Source organism: Plectropomus leopardus, chromosome 14 (assembly GCF_008729295.1).
Source record: "Plectropomus leopardus isolate mb chromosome 14, YSFRI_Pleo_2.0, whole genome shotgun sequence".
Taxonomy (NCBI): domain Eukaryota; kingdom Metazoa; phylum Chordata; class Actinopteri; order Perciformes; family Serranidae; genus Plectropomus; species Plectropomus leopardus.
This window is the reverse complement of record NC_056476.1, coordinates 32,250,930-32,271,664: the sequence shown is the minus strand read 5'-3', so window position 1 is coordinate 32,271,664 and position 20,735 is coordinate 32,250,930. Positions and strand designations below refer to the sequence as shown.

Genomic DNA, 20,735 nt, shown 5'->3' with positions numbered 1-20,735 from the left:
CTTTGTGATCTGCTAAACTCTGCATGTGATACTTCTTACCATTGGTATGCGGATGATTTGCAGCTGTATTTCTGGTTTAAACAACCTTAACAAATTTAAACACCTTTCATGACTGTCTAGCTTCTGTTACAAACTTGATGTCTCAAAATTTCCTCCGTCTCAGTTCTGATAAAACTGAGGTCCTTGTGATCAGCTCTGATTACTTTAGTAAGGAGGTTGGTCATTACATGCCGCCCCTCACCAACAATATCAGGTCAACCATTAAGAATCTCTGTATACTGTTTGACCAACATTTGAACTTTGAATCCAACATTACTAAACTTGTCCAGTCCTGCTTCTTTCAGCTGAGAAACATCGCTGACCCACTAACCACTAACCCACGTTAACAGCCAAACACATCCAACTCCTTGTACTCCTTAATCTTTTCTCATTTAGACAACTGTAGCTCCCTGATTACAGGCATCACTCAGTTCTCATGAGCTCGACTTTGACTGTTCTAAAATTCATCAGCTAGGTTATTAACAAATAGTGGTCGTCTGTCACATATCACCCTAGTTCTTGCCTTACTTCATTGGCTTCCAGTAAAACACAGAATCAGTTTCAAAATTTTATTAATCACAGACTCTGTGTGGTCTGGCTCCTGCTTATATAACAGCCCTTATTCCAGTGGTTGTCCACTCCAGTCATCTGATTAGGGCCTTTTATCTGTTCCCTGCTCACATTTCAAATCCAGAGGTCATCGTGCTTTTGGAATGGCAGCACTTAAACTTTGTAACAGCCTTGCCCAGTCCATCAGATCTTTAGAATCTGTGGTGTCTTTTTAACAACAGCTGAAAACTCATTTCTGTAGGTTAGCCTTCTTATAAATCCTCCCAGCTTTCCCTCACTGCACTAATTAGTATGTGTTTGAATGGGTGTCAAACACATACAGTTAAGTCCTTTCTTTTCTGAAAGTAACTTTACTCTCTGTCCATATTGTCACTTGCAGGTCTCATTACTCCCTCATTACTACTTTTGAAGACCAAAAATGTTTGGAACTTGGAATTTTTATGTTCTAAAAATGTATTATATTATTTTTGATACATTAATTTTCAATCAATTATCATGATATGTTACAGATTGTAATATTTTATCTCTATACCAGTGCTGAATTTTGATTGTTGAGAAGGGAGTACCACAAGGGTCATCTCTAGGACCTCTCCTTTTCTCCATTTTTATTAATGATCTTTTAAAAAGATGTTCCATCTGTCAAGTACATTTATATGCTGATGACATAATAATTTATAAATCCAATGTCCACAGATCTGTCATTGAGATATCTTTACAATGTGAACTTGCCTCCACTCAGAAGCAGTTCTGATCCAACAAATTATTACTGAATAATTCGGTTACAGGCCAGGGGTCTCATTTACAAAACAGTGCATAAGATTCATACTAAAAGTATACATATGGACAAACTACAAAAATTGGCTTGCCAAAAAATATTTTATTTATAAAACAATGCATACATTTGCAAGTCTGGAATTTCCTTTTATAAATCCCAAATTAACTTGGAATCGTCCACACGTCTGTCTGCCTTATATCCTGCCCTCTACACGACACATTCAACCATAAATGGTCAATGCAAAGCAGCTTATTTATGTGAACAATCCGGCTGATCAAAGGGTCTTTACTGTGTCACCGCAGTTTACAGCAATCATACTGATTGTTTCCCAATATTATCCATGGTATCCGTGGTATCAGTGGTGTCTTCGGCCTTGGGAGGTCATTTCAAATAAGAATAGAATAATATGATGTGTATACATAACCCATAACCCATGTACAGGTGGTGAAGGTGAGCTTGGTAAGGTGACTGAAGAAGGCATTGTGTCTGTGACAGCCACAACAGTGTCTCCAGTGCGTCCTGTGCATGTACAGTCATTATCATTGCAGCAAAACATGAAAATAAAAGCTTTACTTGGTAATATTTATTTACAGTTTTAGAGGATATTACTGAATACTGCTGACACTCTGTTTTGTAGTTATTTAATGCTGTTTGATGCACATAATAATAATAATACTACTAATAATAATATATTTTATTTATAATGCATTTTACATTTGAAACTAATTTCAAAGTGCTTCATGATAAAATGATAAGCATAAAAACAGATTAAAAAAAACCCAACCAAAATAAAAATAAAAGCACATTTCGCTTCACAGCTGTCTATGAGTGTCAGCACATCGCCCCGCTGTCTCCTCTGCGCACAGGGGGAATTTGATGATGAGACAGTGGTGACAAAATAATAAACGGAATTCAGTGAGATTTGAGTTGGCTTATAAATTACGGCTCACTAGCACAAATACATAACATGGCTGGACTGAATGTGTATGATAAACTAGATCTATAAGTAATGTTTGAAGTGAGAACAATGAATGCATATGTATGCATATAATGATGCCTCTTACATTTGATTTCTAAAATCTGGCTTCAATTCATCACCTTACCATCTGCTTCACCAATTTCCCCCATCTCCAAAGTGCACTCATTGGTGAAATTTTCGAACAGGCTCCCACATTCTCCTGGCAAGTTTGTTTTTATAGATCCCAACTTTTGCATGGGAAGTGGCATGCACCTCTTTCAGGCCTTGTTTTGTGTATATGCAATGTTTATGACTCCTCAGAATTAACTACTTCTTTTTGTGATGGATAATCAGGTGACCTCTGATCTAGCACTCTCCTTTAAACGTCATACTGAGTCAATAATGTACAAATTAGGCTGCAACCTAGCTATACTGTACTGTATTTAATTTTCAAGCAAGGACAAGAATTGTTACACAGTTGGTACTGTCTATTGGCATATGCTGACATTGTTTACCAGAACACCCTATAAAACATATCTTCAACCCCTCAATCTCATTTACAATAGCCTCTGTAGATTTATTTTAAAGTGTCCCAACTAAACTCATTGCTGCTCAATGTGTAAAACTTTGAACTGGTTACCACTGAATGCTCGAAGACATTACCATTGACTCCAGTGCATTTTTAAATGTATTAATTTTAATTACCTCTCTTATTTAAAACCATGGCTAACACCATATATATCCTCATACTCAGACATACTCAACAACCTTGGCAGGTTCAGGTAATTTGTCATCAAATACTAAAACATATCTGAAAGCATGCAATACAACCAAGGCAATAAAACACATCAATAATCACAACATGATAATAAAAACTAAATCAGGAATAACAATGTGTAATAAATAAACCAGTAAAATCACATCTCTGCCTTGACATGAATAACTTATTGCTATCCTTTCTTCAAACATCATGTTACTGTTTCTAATGGTGATGTCTTCCTGCCCTCCAGTGTTGTGAGGCACACTACTACTATTAGTAGTATTATGATTAGAAAACCTTGTCTTGTCAATTTGTCTTTATATGAAGAGGCATACAACCAAAGTGGTGTCTGCAAGGCTGCTGTGGCTCGGATCTCCCTAGTTTTTCTAGTACAGTGAGGATGGGTCGGTAAATGAGAGCCATGTATGTATGTTGTGTGTTGTGATTGTGTCCACTGTAATGTAATGTATTGTTTGGTGTATTGCTTTGGTGTATGTAGTGTTTTGTGTTGGACCCCCTCAAAAAAGAGATGGTTCATCTCAAGGGGCCATATAAGTCCATATGATCGTCCCTAGACACCACTGTCCAAACACCAAGGTAACCAAACGTATTGACAGGAGACACTTCTGACAAATACAAATCTGAATTCAGTCTTCAGTCTGAATTTGACTTTACCTACCTGTAGCTTCAACATCTGAGTCCTGTTGCATCTCATACTAACAGTCAAAGCTTTTATTTCCCCCCAGACCATATATACATATATATAAGTATATTCTCACGGACCCCCATAAATAAGAGATATATATATACACACATACATATATATACATAAATATACACACACACACACACACACACATATATATATATATATAACTTTAACTTTAAACTCTCCCTTTTAATATGAATACATTAACATTTAAAATATATTAAATATATTTGTACTAGGGCTGTCAAACTATTTTTTTAAAATCACGATTGATTGCACAATTTCTTTAGTTAATTGCCATTAATTGCATTTTATTATCACATTTTCAATGACATTATTATACATTTAAAAACAGTTTTTAAGTTCATATTGACAAGGTAAAATAATTCTTACCAGATTGTCTTGATTAGGAATCAAATGACAGTAAAAAACTACATGGGACTAGCATAAAGTGGGCATGTCTGTAAAGGGGAAACTCATGGGTACCAACATAATCCATTTTCAGTCAGATATCTAGAAGTCAGAGCTCAAGAGACCCTCGTAAAATGGCCATGCCATTTCTTCCTTACAAAAAATTATCCTTAATGTGAAGCATAATCCAGCCCCATTCCTGACAAACTACACATGCTATGTAGCTTGTGTAGCTACATAGCTACCACAGGATTCCTCAAGTCTTCTAGTTTCAGAGACCAGTATCATCACTGTAGCTTTAAAACTCAGCCTATAGCCTCTATAAAGACAGGAATGTTGGATGGCAATAAGCATGATTGAAAAAAATAATAGATTATATATAGATCTTTATTGCATTGCAATTACCACAGTAATGCTGATAGCCCACATTTATACATTATCATATTCACTTGCACTGACATGTCAGCAAACCGCCTCTCAATTGAGCAAACATAGATAATGTTACAAACAGGCCAATGACAATTTATATTGTACTGGTGTCTGATGTGGCTCAGTTACTGTGGTGTTTTTAGTTTGCCTTTCATGGTCACAAAAAGTAATGTTGACAGAAATAAAAGGAGGGTTAGGAAGGGAAGAAGTGAAAGGAAAAGGTTTCCATATGCCTTTGATGAGTAAAAGCAATTTTGTCCTATTGTAGTTGCTCTTTCTTTGTTCAAACTATCTGAGAGCTACTCTGTTCTGCAGCAGTGATCAGCTGTGTTCTATGAGTATTGCAGATGTCAAGTATTTTGTTTTATTTTCAGTGTATTTTACAGACTAAACCAAACCTTTGTTTCAAAAAGGTATAAGAACTAGTCTGAAAACTACATTCAAGGGCACAGTGTGTAAGATCTAGGGGAATATGTTGGAAGAAATGAAACATAATAACTATGTTTTCTTTGGTGTATAATTAATTGAAGATAAGATTTCTTGTATTTGCATTACCTTAGAGTAAGCCCTTTATATCTAATAAAGATGCAACTCCTTATGTACGGAGATCGTCATGTTGCACCATCATGTCTCTACAGCAGCCCAGAACACACAAACTGAACACTGGTTTTGGATAGGGCTATTTGCATTATTGTGTTGCTACTGTACTAAGAAGTCCCTCCACAAAAAAAATGTCAAAAAAAACCCAGATTTTTAAATATAAAATTGCTGTATTGTGTGTTTTTACTGAAAAATTCAGCTTGCTGTAAAAAATCCCTGAATGTCTGTATCTGAAGTTATCAGAGAAAAAAAGGTGAGCCCATATTAGCAGGTGCTAGGGTAGCAACCTGTCTAAAAAACAAACAAACAAACAAAAAAAAACAAAACTGTTTTATTTTGTGGTTTTACCAGTTTCAATCACCCGGTCTGTTTGTTTTGGAAAGGAAAAGACCTTTGCGGATAAATTGGTTTTCTGGTAAAGACCTCCTGAACAATGAAAAAGGAAGGAATCCTAACTTGGAGAAGTTTCAACTGGTTGCAATCTGAAATTCTCACCACTAGATGCCACTAAATCCCCCTAAATCGTACACACTGTTCATTTGAAGCCATTTTCATGCTACTAAGTTACTTTTAGACTCTCAGTCATTCCAGGCTAGGTGGGAAAACAAAGGTTTGGTTATTTGCTTAGGATGTCTTTAACTTTGTGATTGACCATTGTCCTCAGGCAAGGGACCGGAGACCCTGTATGCTGGGCAAAAGCTCAATGATAATGAATGGCATACAGTGCGAGTGGTGCGTCGTGGCAAAACCTACAAGCTAACTGTTGACGATGATGTAGCAGAAGGTACTTACCTGCATCAATTTGATTCATGCTTGAAGAAATGTGCTTGGTGTTGCTTTGTCAGTGGTTTTACACCATACTGTGGTCTGTTGCCATAGATATTAATAGCATCTGTATATGACATAGAGATATTTGACCTTTAGAGACAGTTTGCATTCATCTAATACTGTTAATGCAATTTTCTCCTTAAATCAGCCCTTTTGTGTTAGTGTCAGACAGTGTTCTCTTTTCTTTTCGTTTTTTGTCTTTCTTTTCAACCCATCCCCTCCACCCTCCCCATCTTCAGGCCAAATGGTGGGTGACCACACTCGCCTGGAGTTCCACAACATTGAAACAGGCATCATGACAGAGCGTCGATTTGTTTCCAGCATCCCATCCAGCTTCATTGGCCATCTGCAGAGTCTCAGGTACTCAGAACAATTTCTGTTGTATATTAAATATGATATGTATATTACATGTTTTCAGTTATAAATGTTTTCATATTGGCAATAACTCAAATGACAATATAACAAATCTACAGAGTAGTCACCTAAACTCTGTGAAGTCAAAACAAGTCAATGTCTAAGAGGGCTCTGGAGCTCTAAAGAATGCTATTGCTTCTTTTAGGTAATTATTATAAGCATATGCTGATTGCTAAAGTCCCAGAGCTCTCCCCATACACAGAAACAATTTCAGTGTGTGGCTGGTGAAGAACATTGAGCAACTAAAGAGCCAGATATTTTTCTCAGGAGTTGGTGAGGGCCAAACCGTGTGTAAAGTTAATGTTGAACTTCTGTTTGTCTGGTGGACATAAGCACAAGATAAACAGTGTTAAAATTAATGTTCATATTGCTCTGTGTCTGTTGAATGTGCAAATTCAAATACTTAAACATCTATATTACATATATGTGTAAGACATTTGATTTATCAGGCAGTGTGTTTCCTGGCTCATGTGGAGTTCTTCTGCCCCCAGATGACTACAAAAAGACAATGACTTTGGCTTCATTTTCTCAAGAAGCAAACAAAGCATCAACTGGAGATTTATATCCGAAATCTGGTGTCTTTACTCTCGACCATTATCTGGTTTCTTTTAACTTCGAAGAAAAAAATATTTTAAGACAATCATTTAAAGTGTTTGTTCCTGTCTTGTCCTCAGATTTAACGGCATGCTCTACATCGACCTGTGCAAGAACGGTGACATTGATTATTGCGAGCTCAATGCCCGCTTTGGGATTCGATCGATTATCGCCGACCCTGTCACCTTCAAATCCAAGAGCAGCTATCTGAGCCTGGCCACCCTACAAGCCTACACATCCATGCACCTCTTCTTCCAGTTCAAGACCACCTCCCCAGATGGCTTTATAATCTTCAATTCTGGAGATGGCAATGATTTTATTGCCGTAGAACTGGTTAAAGGGTAAGTTTTATTTTGAAAGAATGCTTGCTTATTTACCTTTTGTACATTGAAATCTTAGCAGTTTATCAGTAGCATTACTTGTTTACAAAATTCTAATAAATATTGTCATAATTTGTACGTATCAAATGACAATGTGAAAGGTGTTGCTTAAAATGACGAATCTACAGCAAATTATCAACGGAATCTGCAGGTCCTCTTAGCTTTACAGAGTGTTAGGCCGGAGATATAGTTACTGTTAACTACGTGTACACGTACATATGTCATGCATCCCCTGCGTCATTTTGGAGGATAACCTGTGCGCGACCTCAAAAATTAATACCATGTAGATACGGAGATGCAGTATGTATATATACAGCAGGGCAGTGTAGAACGGTAGCAGACATGCAAAAAGTACTACTGGTGCTTTTCATCATCAGTTTCTTGCATTTGCAGCACAAGAGACACATACTCCCCAGCGTACAGATGGTCCTGATTTAGAGGCCTTACATACCACTGACGTTGTCACCTTTTCTGCCATGATCTCGGGATTAACGTGATAGCCACGTCCTTGAGTGGCGCCATGTCTGTTGTTTGCATCCCACACATCTGGTAGTTGTATACAGCCTGAGCTCTCCCCTGTGCCCTCTAGAGGTCTCCTTCAGTAACAGGCATCATGTATGGGCAAGTATATATTAAAAAACACTCATGATGCAGTTGGATGCATATGAGACCCCAAGATTAAATAGTAAGTATATCTCCGTCCTTACGGTGACTTCCAGCTCATTGTTTAATTGTCTGCAACTTCAACTGGTTTGGTTCCCTCCTGCATCATCAGCAAAAAAAGATCTATAGACCCACTCCACTCTACCTGCACAGCATTTGACAGACACCATGAGCAAACAAAAACAGAGCTATAACTAGAGTCAATAATTGACTTGCATTTATCAAGTGGACACAGACACCACTCCAAATGATGAGTGGCCAGTGGTTAGACAAAAGAAAGGAAATTGTTTTTGCTGCCACTAACTGGACAAGAAAATGGTCTGCTCTTGGATTTTTTTGTGCGACTACCCTGTCAAACTTCCTCAACCAATAGAATGCCAAGTGCCAATTCCCCAACAACTATAATGCCAGGTTTATTGTTGACCAATCTTATGAATAAGTGTGTGTGTATTGTGCGGCATTTTTACAACAATGTTAAGTAGCTATGCTGTTCGCTAAATACTGTTTGATAAATGTCTTAATTTAGTGTTGAAAGTTTTTAAAAAAATTAGAATAGTTACAATAACAGGAAAATAAGGTCTGACTACAGTAGAATCTGAAGTCATACGTCATCCATGCTTCCACAGTTGCAGTCATAACCTCTCATAAACATCGTTATAAGCTAGCCAGTCAACTTGTAATTCTTCATAGTATGATTGTCGCATAATAGCCTTTGTCATATGTCTCTGTGGAGGGGTGTCTTTTAATCTGTCTGTTGGTCGGTCTATCTGTCTGTCAGTTGGTTTTCATGGTTAGTTAGGTGTAACATTGGTCACCTAGCCTAACTTATTGCATTAAATAACTGAAAGTCTTCAGTTTTCTCCACCTGCACAAACGTACTTAGTTGTATTTTCACAGTGTCATTTTACAGCCTATGTACGGTAGACAACAGCAATCAACACAGTGAATCAAGTTACACAAAATCCCATCGGCAGAAACGGCACAGCACACCGACAGCCTCTCTCACTCTCTCTCCTCTTTACTGTCTCTTGGCCACCACAGGATGGATAGACATGTTACGGAGTCCCATCTGTAGTATTATGTGAAATACCAGGTCGGAACCTTAAACCTCTACTGTGTTGCCAGGGGGAGCTTAATAAAGAAATTATAATTAATCATAATTAAAGTAAGCACTTTGAAAGATTTTGTATCGCCTCTGGTTTGGACACACAAGCAATGCATTCATCTACACAGAGGATATATTGGTTTCCTTGCACCTGAGTCTCAAGGAAGCGAGTGGGTACAAGGCAGTTAAAGGAAAGCTGGACACACACTTTGTGGCTAGAAGAAATGTGATCCTCGAGAGAGCAAAGTTTAATCAGCGGCACCAAGAAACGGGACAGTCGGCTGACAGTTTTCACACAGCATTGTACTGCCTCGCGGAGCACTGATACAGGGCTCTGCATGATGAGATGGCGAGAGACAGATTTGTTGTGGGTCTGAGAGAACACTTATCAGAACAATTACAAATGGATTCTGAACTGACTTTAGAGAGAGCTGCAAATAAAGCTTGACAAAGTGAGCGGGTGAAAAAGCGACAAGAAATGCTTAAAGTAACTTTAAAGCGGACATGGTCACAACGCAGTTCGACAGCGTACATGCGCAGCAGCGTAGGAGGTGCGTCCGAAGCAAGCCAAGCAGCAATACAAACAGACAGACAGACACAATGCAAAAGATGCAGAAACATGAAAGGACATAATCAGCAACAATGTCCAGCGAGAGAGGCTGTGTGCAATCAATGCAAAAGGACATTACGCAAGGATGTGCAGAACAAAGAAAATGGTTGAAGTGAACATTGCCACAGTGTATGAGGACAGAGATGAAGATGTTGCATCCCTGAGCTTTCTGCCATGTGATCCAGAGGACAGTTTATGGTTTACAGATGCAAATATGGACAATTATAGTGGTTTAAAACAAGGTTTAAAATCAACACTGGACCCGATGTAACTGCAGTCTCTAAAACACTGTACACCCAAAGCCAATTCAGCAGCCTTGTTAAGACAAGAAAGGTTCTGCTGGGGCCAGGAGGGACACCACTTAAAGCAAAATGGAAGTTTACAGCCACTCTCAACAAAAACAATAGATGCACTATGGAGAATGTGTATGTCGTTGAGGGGCTGAGCACGCCACTGCTAAGCAGTAAAGCAGTAGTAGCACTGAAACTGGTTGCAAGACTGGATAACCTTAGCCTGGACTCCAAAGAGACTGTAAAGAAAGAGTTCCGGAAGCTCTTCAGCAGTCTAGGATTAATAGAGGGTGATCTCACAGAAGTGAATAAATCTGTAATGACAGAAAAGCGCCCACTGCCCTCATTTGAACACACCTTAGGACAGCTTGCTGGAGCTGTTTTCAAAGCTAGATGCTAACACAGGATTTTGGTAGATCCCATTGTCCAAGGGGTCTTCACTGCTGATGACCTTCATTACTCCAATTGGGTGGTACCGATACAACCGTCTGTGCTTTGGAATATCATCGGCACCACAACATTTCCAGAAACACAGATGGACGATGTGCTTATCTGGGGAGCAACACAAACAGAGCATGATGAGAGACTGCAGAGAGCACTGTCATGACTGCAGGAGGCAGGTGTCATACTCAGTGACGTGCGAGTTATCAAAGAGCAAGATAAAGTTCCTGGGACAGGTCATTGAGGCATCGGGGTCAGCACAGACCCTGATAAACTGACTGCATGGAAATTAATGATTGAGCCGAGAAATGTTAGTGAGGTGAGACATTTTGTGGGTATGACAAACCACCTCGGGAAAGTTCTCCCACAGAAAACGCGTCCTCTCAGAGATCTGCCCAGAAAGTCCAACATGTGGGCCTGGGGGCCATGACAGCAGCAGGCCTTTGAGAGTATTAAAGCAGAGCTGACCACACCCCCAGGACTGGCACTGTATGACCCCAACACTGAAACGCTTGTTTCTGCAGACTCATCCTCATATGGGTTGGGTGCTGTGCTTCTTCAGCAACACAAAGACGCAGGTTGGAAACTGGTGGCGTATGCTTCCAGAGCCCTCAGCAGCACCAAACAGCGATACACCCAAATTAAGAAGGAGGCACTGGCCTCCACATGGGCCTATGAGAGGTTTGCAGAGTTTCTCACTCTGCAGCTGTAACACGTCAGCACACTGACAGAGGGCCAATGTGCTCTATGGCTATTATCATACTGAATGTAGCTAGCTCTTATAGTAAAAAGTACGGATCCTGGCATGTTTACTAACTGCTGTCTGATGCCAGAAGTTGTTGAGATAGTGTGGGGAGTATATTTTTGAAGCCCTGGAGGGCGGGAGTGGATGAACAGTACAGGGTAGCTATCTGCATGGGACGCTCTAAGAAGTAAAGCGACACACTTGCAATGAGGCAGAGATCATTTTATTGACGTGTAAAACCTGACAATTCTATAGGCTGGTGGGCTTGAGAGTGAAAACGCACAGTTTGAACAGAAGCACAGCAAATCTAAATGCATGCATGGGATACCTGAGTGCAAGGGCAGGGTTTTATGGATAGAAAACAAAAACTGAAATTAATAAATCTTTCTCTCAAATTAAAAAACCCATGCTCTTGATTAAAGATAGGAATAAAATTCCATACCACATGCTCCATGGTGGTAAAGCTGTATTATATAATATTGAGATCATTATTTATCACAATTATTCATTGTTTTTGGGGACAAAATGTTTTTAGTGTACAATTACATTTTAGCAAACATTGCTTTCACTTCCATGTTGTGCTGCATTCCCACTAATGTAACTGCATCAAAATAGAGACTTTAAATAAGGTTTATCTTCTACTAAAGGGCATCTCTCCTAGGGGCAAAATATAAATAAAACTGTATCGAAACTGTGTACCCAAAATTGCTACTACTGCTTTCACATTCACATCATGCTATATTAACAGCTAGTTAACAGATCTTTGCATCAAATAAGACTCATTGTAAGGGTCCTTGTCACCTAAATCCAGCACTGTAGCATTTCTGTTAATGTCTGAGTTGATGTTGGACATGGATGGGAATTTGTTACGGTTTCAACAGGGACCAGACCCAAGAACACGACACTGATCACAGGAGGCAGATTAAAGTCAATATTTATTTCGACACAGTGATGAATGAGCTAGGGGGAAGGGGTGATGAGGTGTCCCAGGATCCAACACTGGCAAGTGTTCGAAGTGTCAGTGGAATTGCGGACCCGCGTCACCACGTGGTCGGCTCTCAACAAAGAGCATGTCCTAGTGATGAGGTACTCACAGTAGGAACAGTTGATCAGGCAGGAACACAGGCAGGCAACGTAGCAGGCACGAGCACAGGCTGGAGCAACAGGCAGGCAAGAAGGCAGTGAACACAGTTACATGAGAAAAGCCAGGATATACTTGTTGACGGACTGATCTGGTGATGAGTGGATGGTCTTCAATGGATTTGTTTAACCCCTTCATGAAAATACTTTACAGAGCCCTGTCGTCCCACGCCAGCTTGGCAGCTAAAGTACGGAATTCAACTGAGTAATTAGCAGTGCTAAGGGAACCCTGCCGTAGACTAAGCAGACGGTTGCTAGCTACACTGCTTGAAACGGGGTGGTCGAAAAAACAGAAAACATGTCAGTGGTAAACTCAAAAGTAGCATTAGCAGTGTGTGGGCCATGCCAAAAAGTGGTCCCCCAAGACCTAGCTCTCCCCATTAACAGCCCTAACATGTAGGCTATCTTAGATCTGTCACTAAAGTAGGTCAAGGGTTGCATTTCGAACACCAGTGAGCATTGAAACAAAAATGACCTACAGTTAGCTAAATTACCCTCATAACATTCCGATGCTGGGACAAAAGGCTCAATAGGATGAAAAGTGCCCACTGGTACTACTGGGGGTGGGGGCTGGAGACTGGTGCTGGTGGAGGAGGAATCCACAGCTGCTTCTCTACACGAGAGAGTCCGAAAGTTAGGTCCGACAGATAAATCCATTATCCCACGGAGGGTCTGGTCATGTTGGCCAAGCATAATCCCTTGATTAGCCACAGTGTGTCGGAGGCTTTTTACCTGCAGACTTGGATCTGTGTCAGCTGGGTCCATGCTTGAGCACGACACAGACCACAGGAGACAGATTAAAGTCAATATTTATTATTATATATATTTATTTAGCAGTTGGCTCTCAACAAATACTGTGTCCTAGTGATAGGTACTCACGGTAGGAACAGGTGATGGCAGGAACACAGGCAGGCAGGCAACGTAGCAGGCATGAGCACAGTACAGGCTGGAGAAACAGGCAGGCAGGCAGGCAGGCAACACAGGTACACAAGAAAAGCCAAGCTATACTGGTTGAAGGAACGATCTAGCAATGAGTGGATGGAGTCTTTATAGGACAGGTCTTGATTGAAAGGCTGATTCATTCTCTCTTCAGCCTCTTTTAAATTGCCTGGATGACCTCAAGGCCTGGATGGCTCTAAACTTTCTGAGTTTTAATGAGAGAAAAACTGAAGTGTTGGTCTTTGGTGGCACTTCTGTGACCCCCCCAATTGATCTAGGTCCCTTGACACAATACGCCAAACCCATCGTTAATGATCTGGGGATTATAGTGGACGCAGATCTTAAATTTGACAGCCAGATCAAAGCTGTGGTGAAATCAAGTTTCTTCCAGTTAAGGCAGCTGGCTAAAATAAAACCATTTGTTCACAGACAGCACTTTGAAACAGTGATCCACGCCTTTGTAACTAATAGACTGGATTACTGCAGTGCTCTGTATTTGGGGGTTAGTGGGTCCTCCATTGCTCGTTGGTGCAGAATGCCGCTGCACGTCTTTTAACAGGCACAAGAAAGTTTGATCACATTTCACCGATTTTAGCTTCACTTCACTGGCTGCCCATCCATTTTAGAATTCATTTTAAGATTCTTTTATTTGTTTTTAAATCTTTAAATGGTCTTGCCCCACCATACCTCTCTGAGCTTCTGCACCCCTATACACCCAGCCGGTCTCTCAGGTCAGCTGACTAGCTGCTCCTGAGGGTGCCCAAGACAAGGCTGAAGCTCAGAGGGATCGAGCGTTTTCTGTTGCGGCTCCAAAACTTTGGAATGAGCTGCCGCTGCACATTAGACAGGCCTCCTCACTGTCTGATTTTAAAACCCTTCTTAAAACCCATCTGTTTTCTTTAGCTTTTAACATCACGTAGGGTTGTTGCTTCACATTAGCCTATTTATTAATTATGTTTTATTGTTTATGCTGTTTTTAGTTCTATTATTTTATTGTCCTTTATTATTTTTATTATTTTTATTTTTATTGTCTTTGTACAGCACCTTGGTCGACTCTGGTTGTTTTAAAAGTGCTTTATAAATAAATCTGATTGATTGATTGATTGATTGTGGGAATGAGTTCTACCTGGCACTGCCTGAAAACAACAGAAAAGCCACACCCACATACTCACACACAGAACACAGACAGGGGAGAGAAACATGAGGATGAGACAGACAGGGATCAACAGACAACACACAGAGGAGAAGGAGGGGCTGCCATGATGTGAATCATGACAGGAATTAATGGTAACAGTACAGTTACACTAGCGCCGTTATTTTTCTTGGACTTCATCCATGCATCGTACAACAGATTGTGGTGAATTCTATAGGAGGTTTATCGAGTTAGTTATGTTTCTTTCTGGCACAGAAACAAGCACCATGCACTTTTCGCATTTGATTTGCTCTTTCCTAAATCTGAAAAAAAACTTCCAAACAACAGATGATAATGGTTGATGAGGGATGATTTTCGTCCTGCAGTTGCAACAGTCAGTAAAGTTTGTCGCAGGCTCTGCTGCAGGGTACACGCGTAGCAGCATGACAGCTCCTTAATTGGAGGCTGGTGGTGGTTTAGGGAGCACTTGATTTGATATGCCCCAGAGTTTGTGTTTTTTTAGCACAGCACACATTTTAAAAGTCAATATTGCAGTCAATCATGTTCAATCAGTTGGGAAGCCAAAGTCAAGATTTTGATTATTTTTTGATTAACAGCCCTAAATGCTGGGCACAATGGGAAAATCAGGTAGCTAGGGACATACCAAGTTATCATATTGTTGTGCTACTTTTTGCACTGTCATGAAGACAAAGCTCATATCATATCATGATCTAGGGAATATACAAAGTAAGAGTTTTAGCATACCCCTCATCAAAGCTTTGTTTTGAGTGTTTTGAGAAATATTATTGATATTTTTGGGTGGCAAAGAATTTCAGAAAATTCCACCTGAAGGGAATGGCAGAAAGCTGCAAAGCCACAAAAACTGACTGGAGTTGCACAACTAATTCTTTTGACCACTGATTACATGATTCTCATTCTATTAATAAAATTCCACTCACATTTTAGTACAAGGCTGCTGAAGATATCTGTGTTCTCTTGCAGATATATCCACTATGTCTTTGACCTTGGAAATGGGCCCAACCTCATCAAGGGCAAAAGTGACAGGGCACTGAATGACAACCACTGGCACAATGTAGCCATCACCCGGGACAACAGCAACACCCACACACTCAAGGTAGACGCTACAGCCACTAGTCAGAGTATCAACGGGGCCAAGAACCTGGACCTGAAAGGTATGCAAATAACAAGACACCTGTTTACATATTCCTGTGTCCAGCATGTGGTGAAATACTAAAAACCACACAGTGACTTTCACCGTACATGAAATGTGTCTTTTTTATGGCATTGACCCTATATATTCTTTGACCCCTGTCCTTTTTACATTTAACTTAATTTATGTGTTTCACAACAGTATTTACTATGGGAGCATATTTGGACTTTGTAGGTTGTTTTTATGATCTATAATTCAAGGGATGGTATTGAGAGCTCACATTCTTTGCGTCTGGTGGAGCATGGAATCTCACCTTGTTACTGAGAAATAACCAATAAGGTCAACTAAAAAGTGTGAACATAAACCAGTAGAGGGAGTTTTGACCAGTAGAGGGCAATCACTATGTATTTTTATATCACCATATGTAGAATTCAAATACTGCACAAAAATGTCAAGATTTGGACCTGAATTCATCAATATCATTAATAAATAACCTTATACTTTAACCACAGCTGAAAAAGTTTTTTATGAGATTAATTTGGTAACACTTGAGGATAAGCAGCAGCAGCAGCAGCAAAATGTTACAAAGGTAACGCTTTACACACAAAAGTTATGCATGACAGTTATTAGGGCCCGAGCACTGAACGGTGCGAGGACCCTCTTAAAACTGAAGGAATTCTTATCAGGGCCTGAGTACTGAACGGTGCGAGGACCCTCTTGAAACTAAAGACATTATTATTAGGGCCCCGGCACCGAACGGTGAGAGGACCCTCTTAAAACTGAAGACATTCTTATCAGGGCCCGAGCACTGAATGGTGCGAGGACCCTCTTGAAACTGAAGGAATTTTTCTTATTATTATTATTTTTCTCTCAAATGAATTGCCTTTTTGAGGGCTTTAACATATTCAAAAAGTCATGAAACTTTGCAGACTTATCAGGTCTGGTGAAAAATTTGATATTTTAATGGTCTCGTGTGTGGGTGGGAGATAATGTATCAGTTGCACCACCTACTGATTTTCAACGAAGCAGCTCCCGCAGCACGTTTTACCTAGAGCTGTGAAACTTTGGAGGCCTGTGCAACACCCCAATACCTACAAAAAAACAACAGGAAGTCGGCTATTTTGATCTGAATTTTGGTGTATTTTTAGCCATTTTCAGGGGTCGTAATCTTGAAAACTTGTCCTAGAGCTTTCATCAGATTGACGTCAAATGTCATAGCTGCCTTCATAAGACCTTTGACAACAAAAGTTATTCAAATAATGAGTTTTCATCACACCGTGTGATCTGTATGAGGCATCTAATTTGCATGTTCTGCTATGAACCAGGAAGTAAACAGGAAGTGGTATGTAACTTAAATCCTTAAGATGTTGATGGTGCTTGAAAATGAATATTATGAGTTTTCATTGATAGGCGTTCCCCCAGTGAGGTGGACATTTTCGATGTTTCAACATGACATCAAAAACTGTTGTAACATCACCCCAGATGGTCAGATCTTTACAAAATTTCACAGGTTTGATTAGAGTCCACACCTGAAGACATCTGCAGCGCAATTTTGAATCTTAGTCATAGTGCCACCTATTGGTAGCAGGAAGTTACTTTTTTTACTCTTTGATTTTTCCCCTGTAGCAGGTTAACTCAATTAACCTAATATTCAATTAGAATACTGTATGCACAATACTAATGCACAGAAATTAAACTTTTGAGTTTTCATCAAACGAGATTGCCAAAGTTACGCATTAATCGCCATAAAACTGGAAGCACTTTGTGAAGGGCAAAGCATGCACCAAAACTCACCAAACTTAGCACACACATCAGAAGTGATATTTGATATGATATGATTTTTTTTTTTGCACTGATGTGCCAAAATGGCTTTGTAGTGCCCCCTACAGATTTCAACAAAGCAGCCCCTGTGGTACATTTCACAAAACTTGCGAAGCATGTGTAACAGCCCAAGACCTACAAAAAAGCCTCTTGGACCCATACCCTAAACCCAACAGGAAGTCGCCCAATTTGAATTGAATGTGCAATTTTGGCGTATTTTTGGCCATTTTCACGGCTTGCAATTTTTCGATCTTCTCCTACAGATTTCATCCGATTGACTTCAAAATTTAAAAATCCTCTCAGAAGGCCTGGGACATCAAAAGTTATTACATTTGTGAGTTTTCGTCACATTGTGTGGTTGTTACTGGCCCAAACATTTCCATGTTTCACCATTAACCAGGAAGTAATTTATAACTCTGAGGGACATGGTCCAATATTCACCAAACTTCACATGTTTGATGACTGTCTTGCCCTGAACACATGTACATGACAACCGTTACCATAACTTTTAGCGCTCCCTACTGGCAACATGAAATGTCATTGAAATTACATGCTTTCTTCTTTGATGGAATGCTCCTACAGATTGTATACGACTGACTTCAAATCTGGTGACAAAACCTTTAAGACCTTAATGATGCCTCTCTCTGAAGTATAGGCTTTCCATGAACGCTGTTGCCATGGAGACCCAGTGGTGGCCACCAAAGAGGAAGTTGTTGTAACTTCACTTTGCATCGACCAATTGGCCCCAGATTTCACAGTTGTGGTCAGGCTGCAGCCTTTATCACATCAATAAGTCATTAAACTATGATACTCACTGGGCCACTTACTGGCAAGAGGAAGTACGCCTCGTACCACAACTATCTTTTGATTTTCATGAAAACGTTTGGTCTACAAATGATGTAGACCAAGATGGCGTAGATTTTGTGTGTCCACAGGAAGTATTCACCGTGTGAAATATCTCCCTCAAGGGTCTAAACTCTCTGTATGCTTTTTCAGTCGTTCACTGAAATGGATGATTGCTGCCCTCAGAGTCCTGCCAGTAGCCTCAACTTGCATGGGGGTGCGAGGGCCCGTTCATCGCTGCTTGCAGCTGTAATTTTAGTATAGTGCTTCTGCCTACTAGAAAAGAAGTGTGTGCAGAGCCCTGAGGTTCTTTAGAATTCATTTACTCATATATGAACTCGGACTCCCAGAGCCAACGACCTCAGCTTTCCTTTACTGTAGCTTAACTTAAATAGTTAGTGCTGGTCAAGTTGCTTTTACAACATAATACATTACATAATAGTAGTTACCTTTATTTGAAGGTAATAAGTTACATTACAATATTACTTTCTGTGTAGAGCAATGTGTTACACCAATTTTGCATTACTTTCATCAAAATTACCCCTATGATGAGGACTTCCCGTGACGTTGTAAATGGAGCAGCACCTTGATTCTCTAGCTGCAAGGAGAACTCTTTCCAAAAATAAACAGCCAAAAAGGTATAAAACCCGAAATAATCAATGCACACTGCTGAAAACAAGAAAATGTCTGTGCTGAAGAAAGATACAGAAAAGAAAGACAATGTGAACAAAAAAAATGAGAAACGAGACCAAGAGGATCCCTTGCCACGCATGGGTGACACATGCACAGAAAGCAGTGCTGACAGCTACAGAACCTATGGATACACAGAGGCTTCCAAAGACACGAAAGCTACTCTATCTTGAGTTAAAGCTTCCTTCACTGATGTGTTGGAGCACAAAACAAAAGTGGTCGAGCAGAGAGTGACCCCTAATTTCCACCAGATCCGTGTGCGGTCTGGCTCCGCTCCATCACGGCAGACGGAGCAAATAGATTACACTCTAGTCTATGTGTTAACTTCCACTGGCTCCACTGCATTATGGATCGACTCCATCTCAGCTCTGGCAGTCTGGGGGCTTGCAGATCAGATACGCAAGCCTCCTATTTTTGCTGGACACCGGAGCACTCCACATAAATTCAGCCGAATTTAAAACAGAGCAGACAGGAAATCAGACAGCGACACAACATTAAAACATCCAGTTAATTTTCAGAAACACTCCATGTTTACGTCTGATCGTATTTCACTTAACTACATCAACAAAACGTCACAATAAGCGGAACCAGGCCTGTATTCATCAGGTCAGAGGTTTTCAGAGGTCATTGAGGAGAAGCTGATTATGGAGGTGAAAAATCACAAAATTATTTTTGACACCACACATCCTTTTATAAGGACAACCATAGAAAGGAAATGGCGTGGAACAACTTATTGGGAGTTATGGGAGTGAATCAACTTCACTATATTACATCCATGGAGTGAATGGAGTTATTACTTTTTCTTCTGTACTGATATAATATGCGTGATTCTGTAATTACCAAGGGAACTCCTCAGTCTCGCCACTCCAGCTGATCCGTCACACTCAATACGCAACCGGTGGGAATTGACGGATGACGGAGCACGGAGCAAAACCACAGCGGAGCCATAACGCAACACACATGCAAGTGGTGGAAATCCGACTTGAGTGACATGGAAGATAAAAGACTTCAACTTGATAGAACCACCAGCTTTTTACTCCACAGAGAAGCAAGACTGTTGGCCAAATGCGAAGATCTGGAGTCAAGAGCACAACAGAACAATCTGCACATATATGGAGTATAACACGGCGAGGAGGGGAACAATATGATTTACTTCATAAAAATCTTGATGCGCAGCTCACTTTATCTGCCGAAAGATATGGATTTGTGAATGGAAAGAGCACATGGCTCACTGATGCTTCAGAGTGCACAACTTTACAATCGGCGCTCCATAGGTTCCTGGTCAGCTACAACAGCACCAGAGTAGCAGATAAGACGAGGATGGTGTGGACCATTTTTGAAAGGGGGACTTAATAAGAGATAAATAACAAGAAGAAACCACTGAAAAAGTTTTCAAAGACCTCTGCTTCTGCTGCTGTCTACTGTTTACCAGTTCTCCTGCCTGTCTGTGATGTTGTACAGACAAGACAACACACACGCACACACACACACACACACACACACACACACACACACACACACACACNACTGAAAAAGTTTTCAAAGACCTCTGCTTCTGCTGCTGTCTACTGTTTACCAGTTCTCCTGCCTGTCTGTGATGTTGTACAGACAAGACAACACACACGCACACACACACACACACACAGATACACACACACACACACACACACACACATTC

General features: G+C 40.3%; 1 protein-coding gene across 1 annotated transcript in view; it reads left to right on the top strand.

Annotated features, from left to right (window-relative positions):
- Positions 1-20,735, top strand: part of nrxn3a (neurexin 3a) — a 257,417-nt gene that overhangs the window by 172,805 nt on the left and 63,877 nt on the right. The window contains 4 exon segments of the mRNA XM_042500138.1: positions 5,916-6,035; positions 6,319-6,439; positions 7,168-7,428; positions 15,535-15,725. Of these exon segments, the coding sequence (XP_042356072.1) occupies positions 5,916-6,035; positions 6,319-6,439; positions 7,168-7,428; positions 15,535-15,725 (693 nt within the window).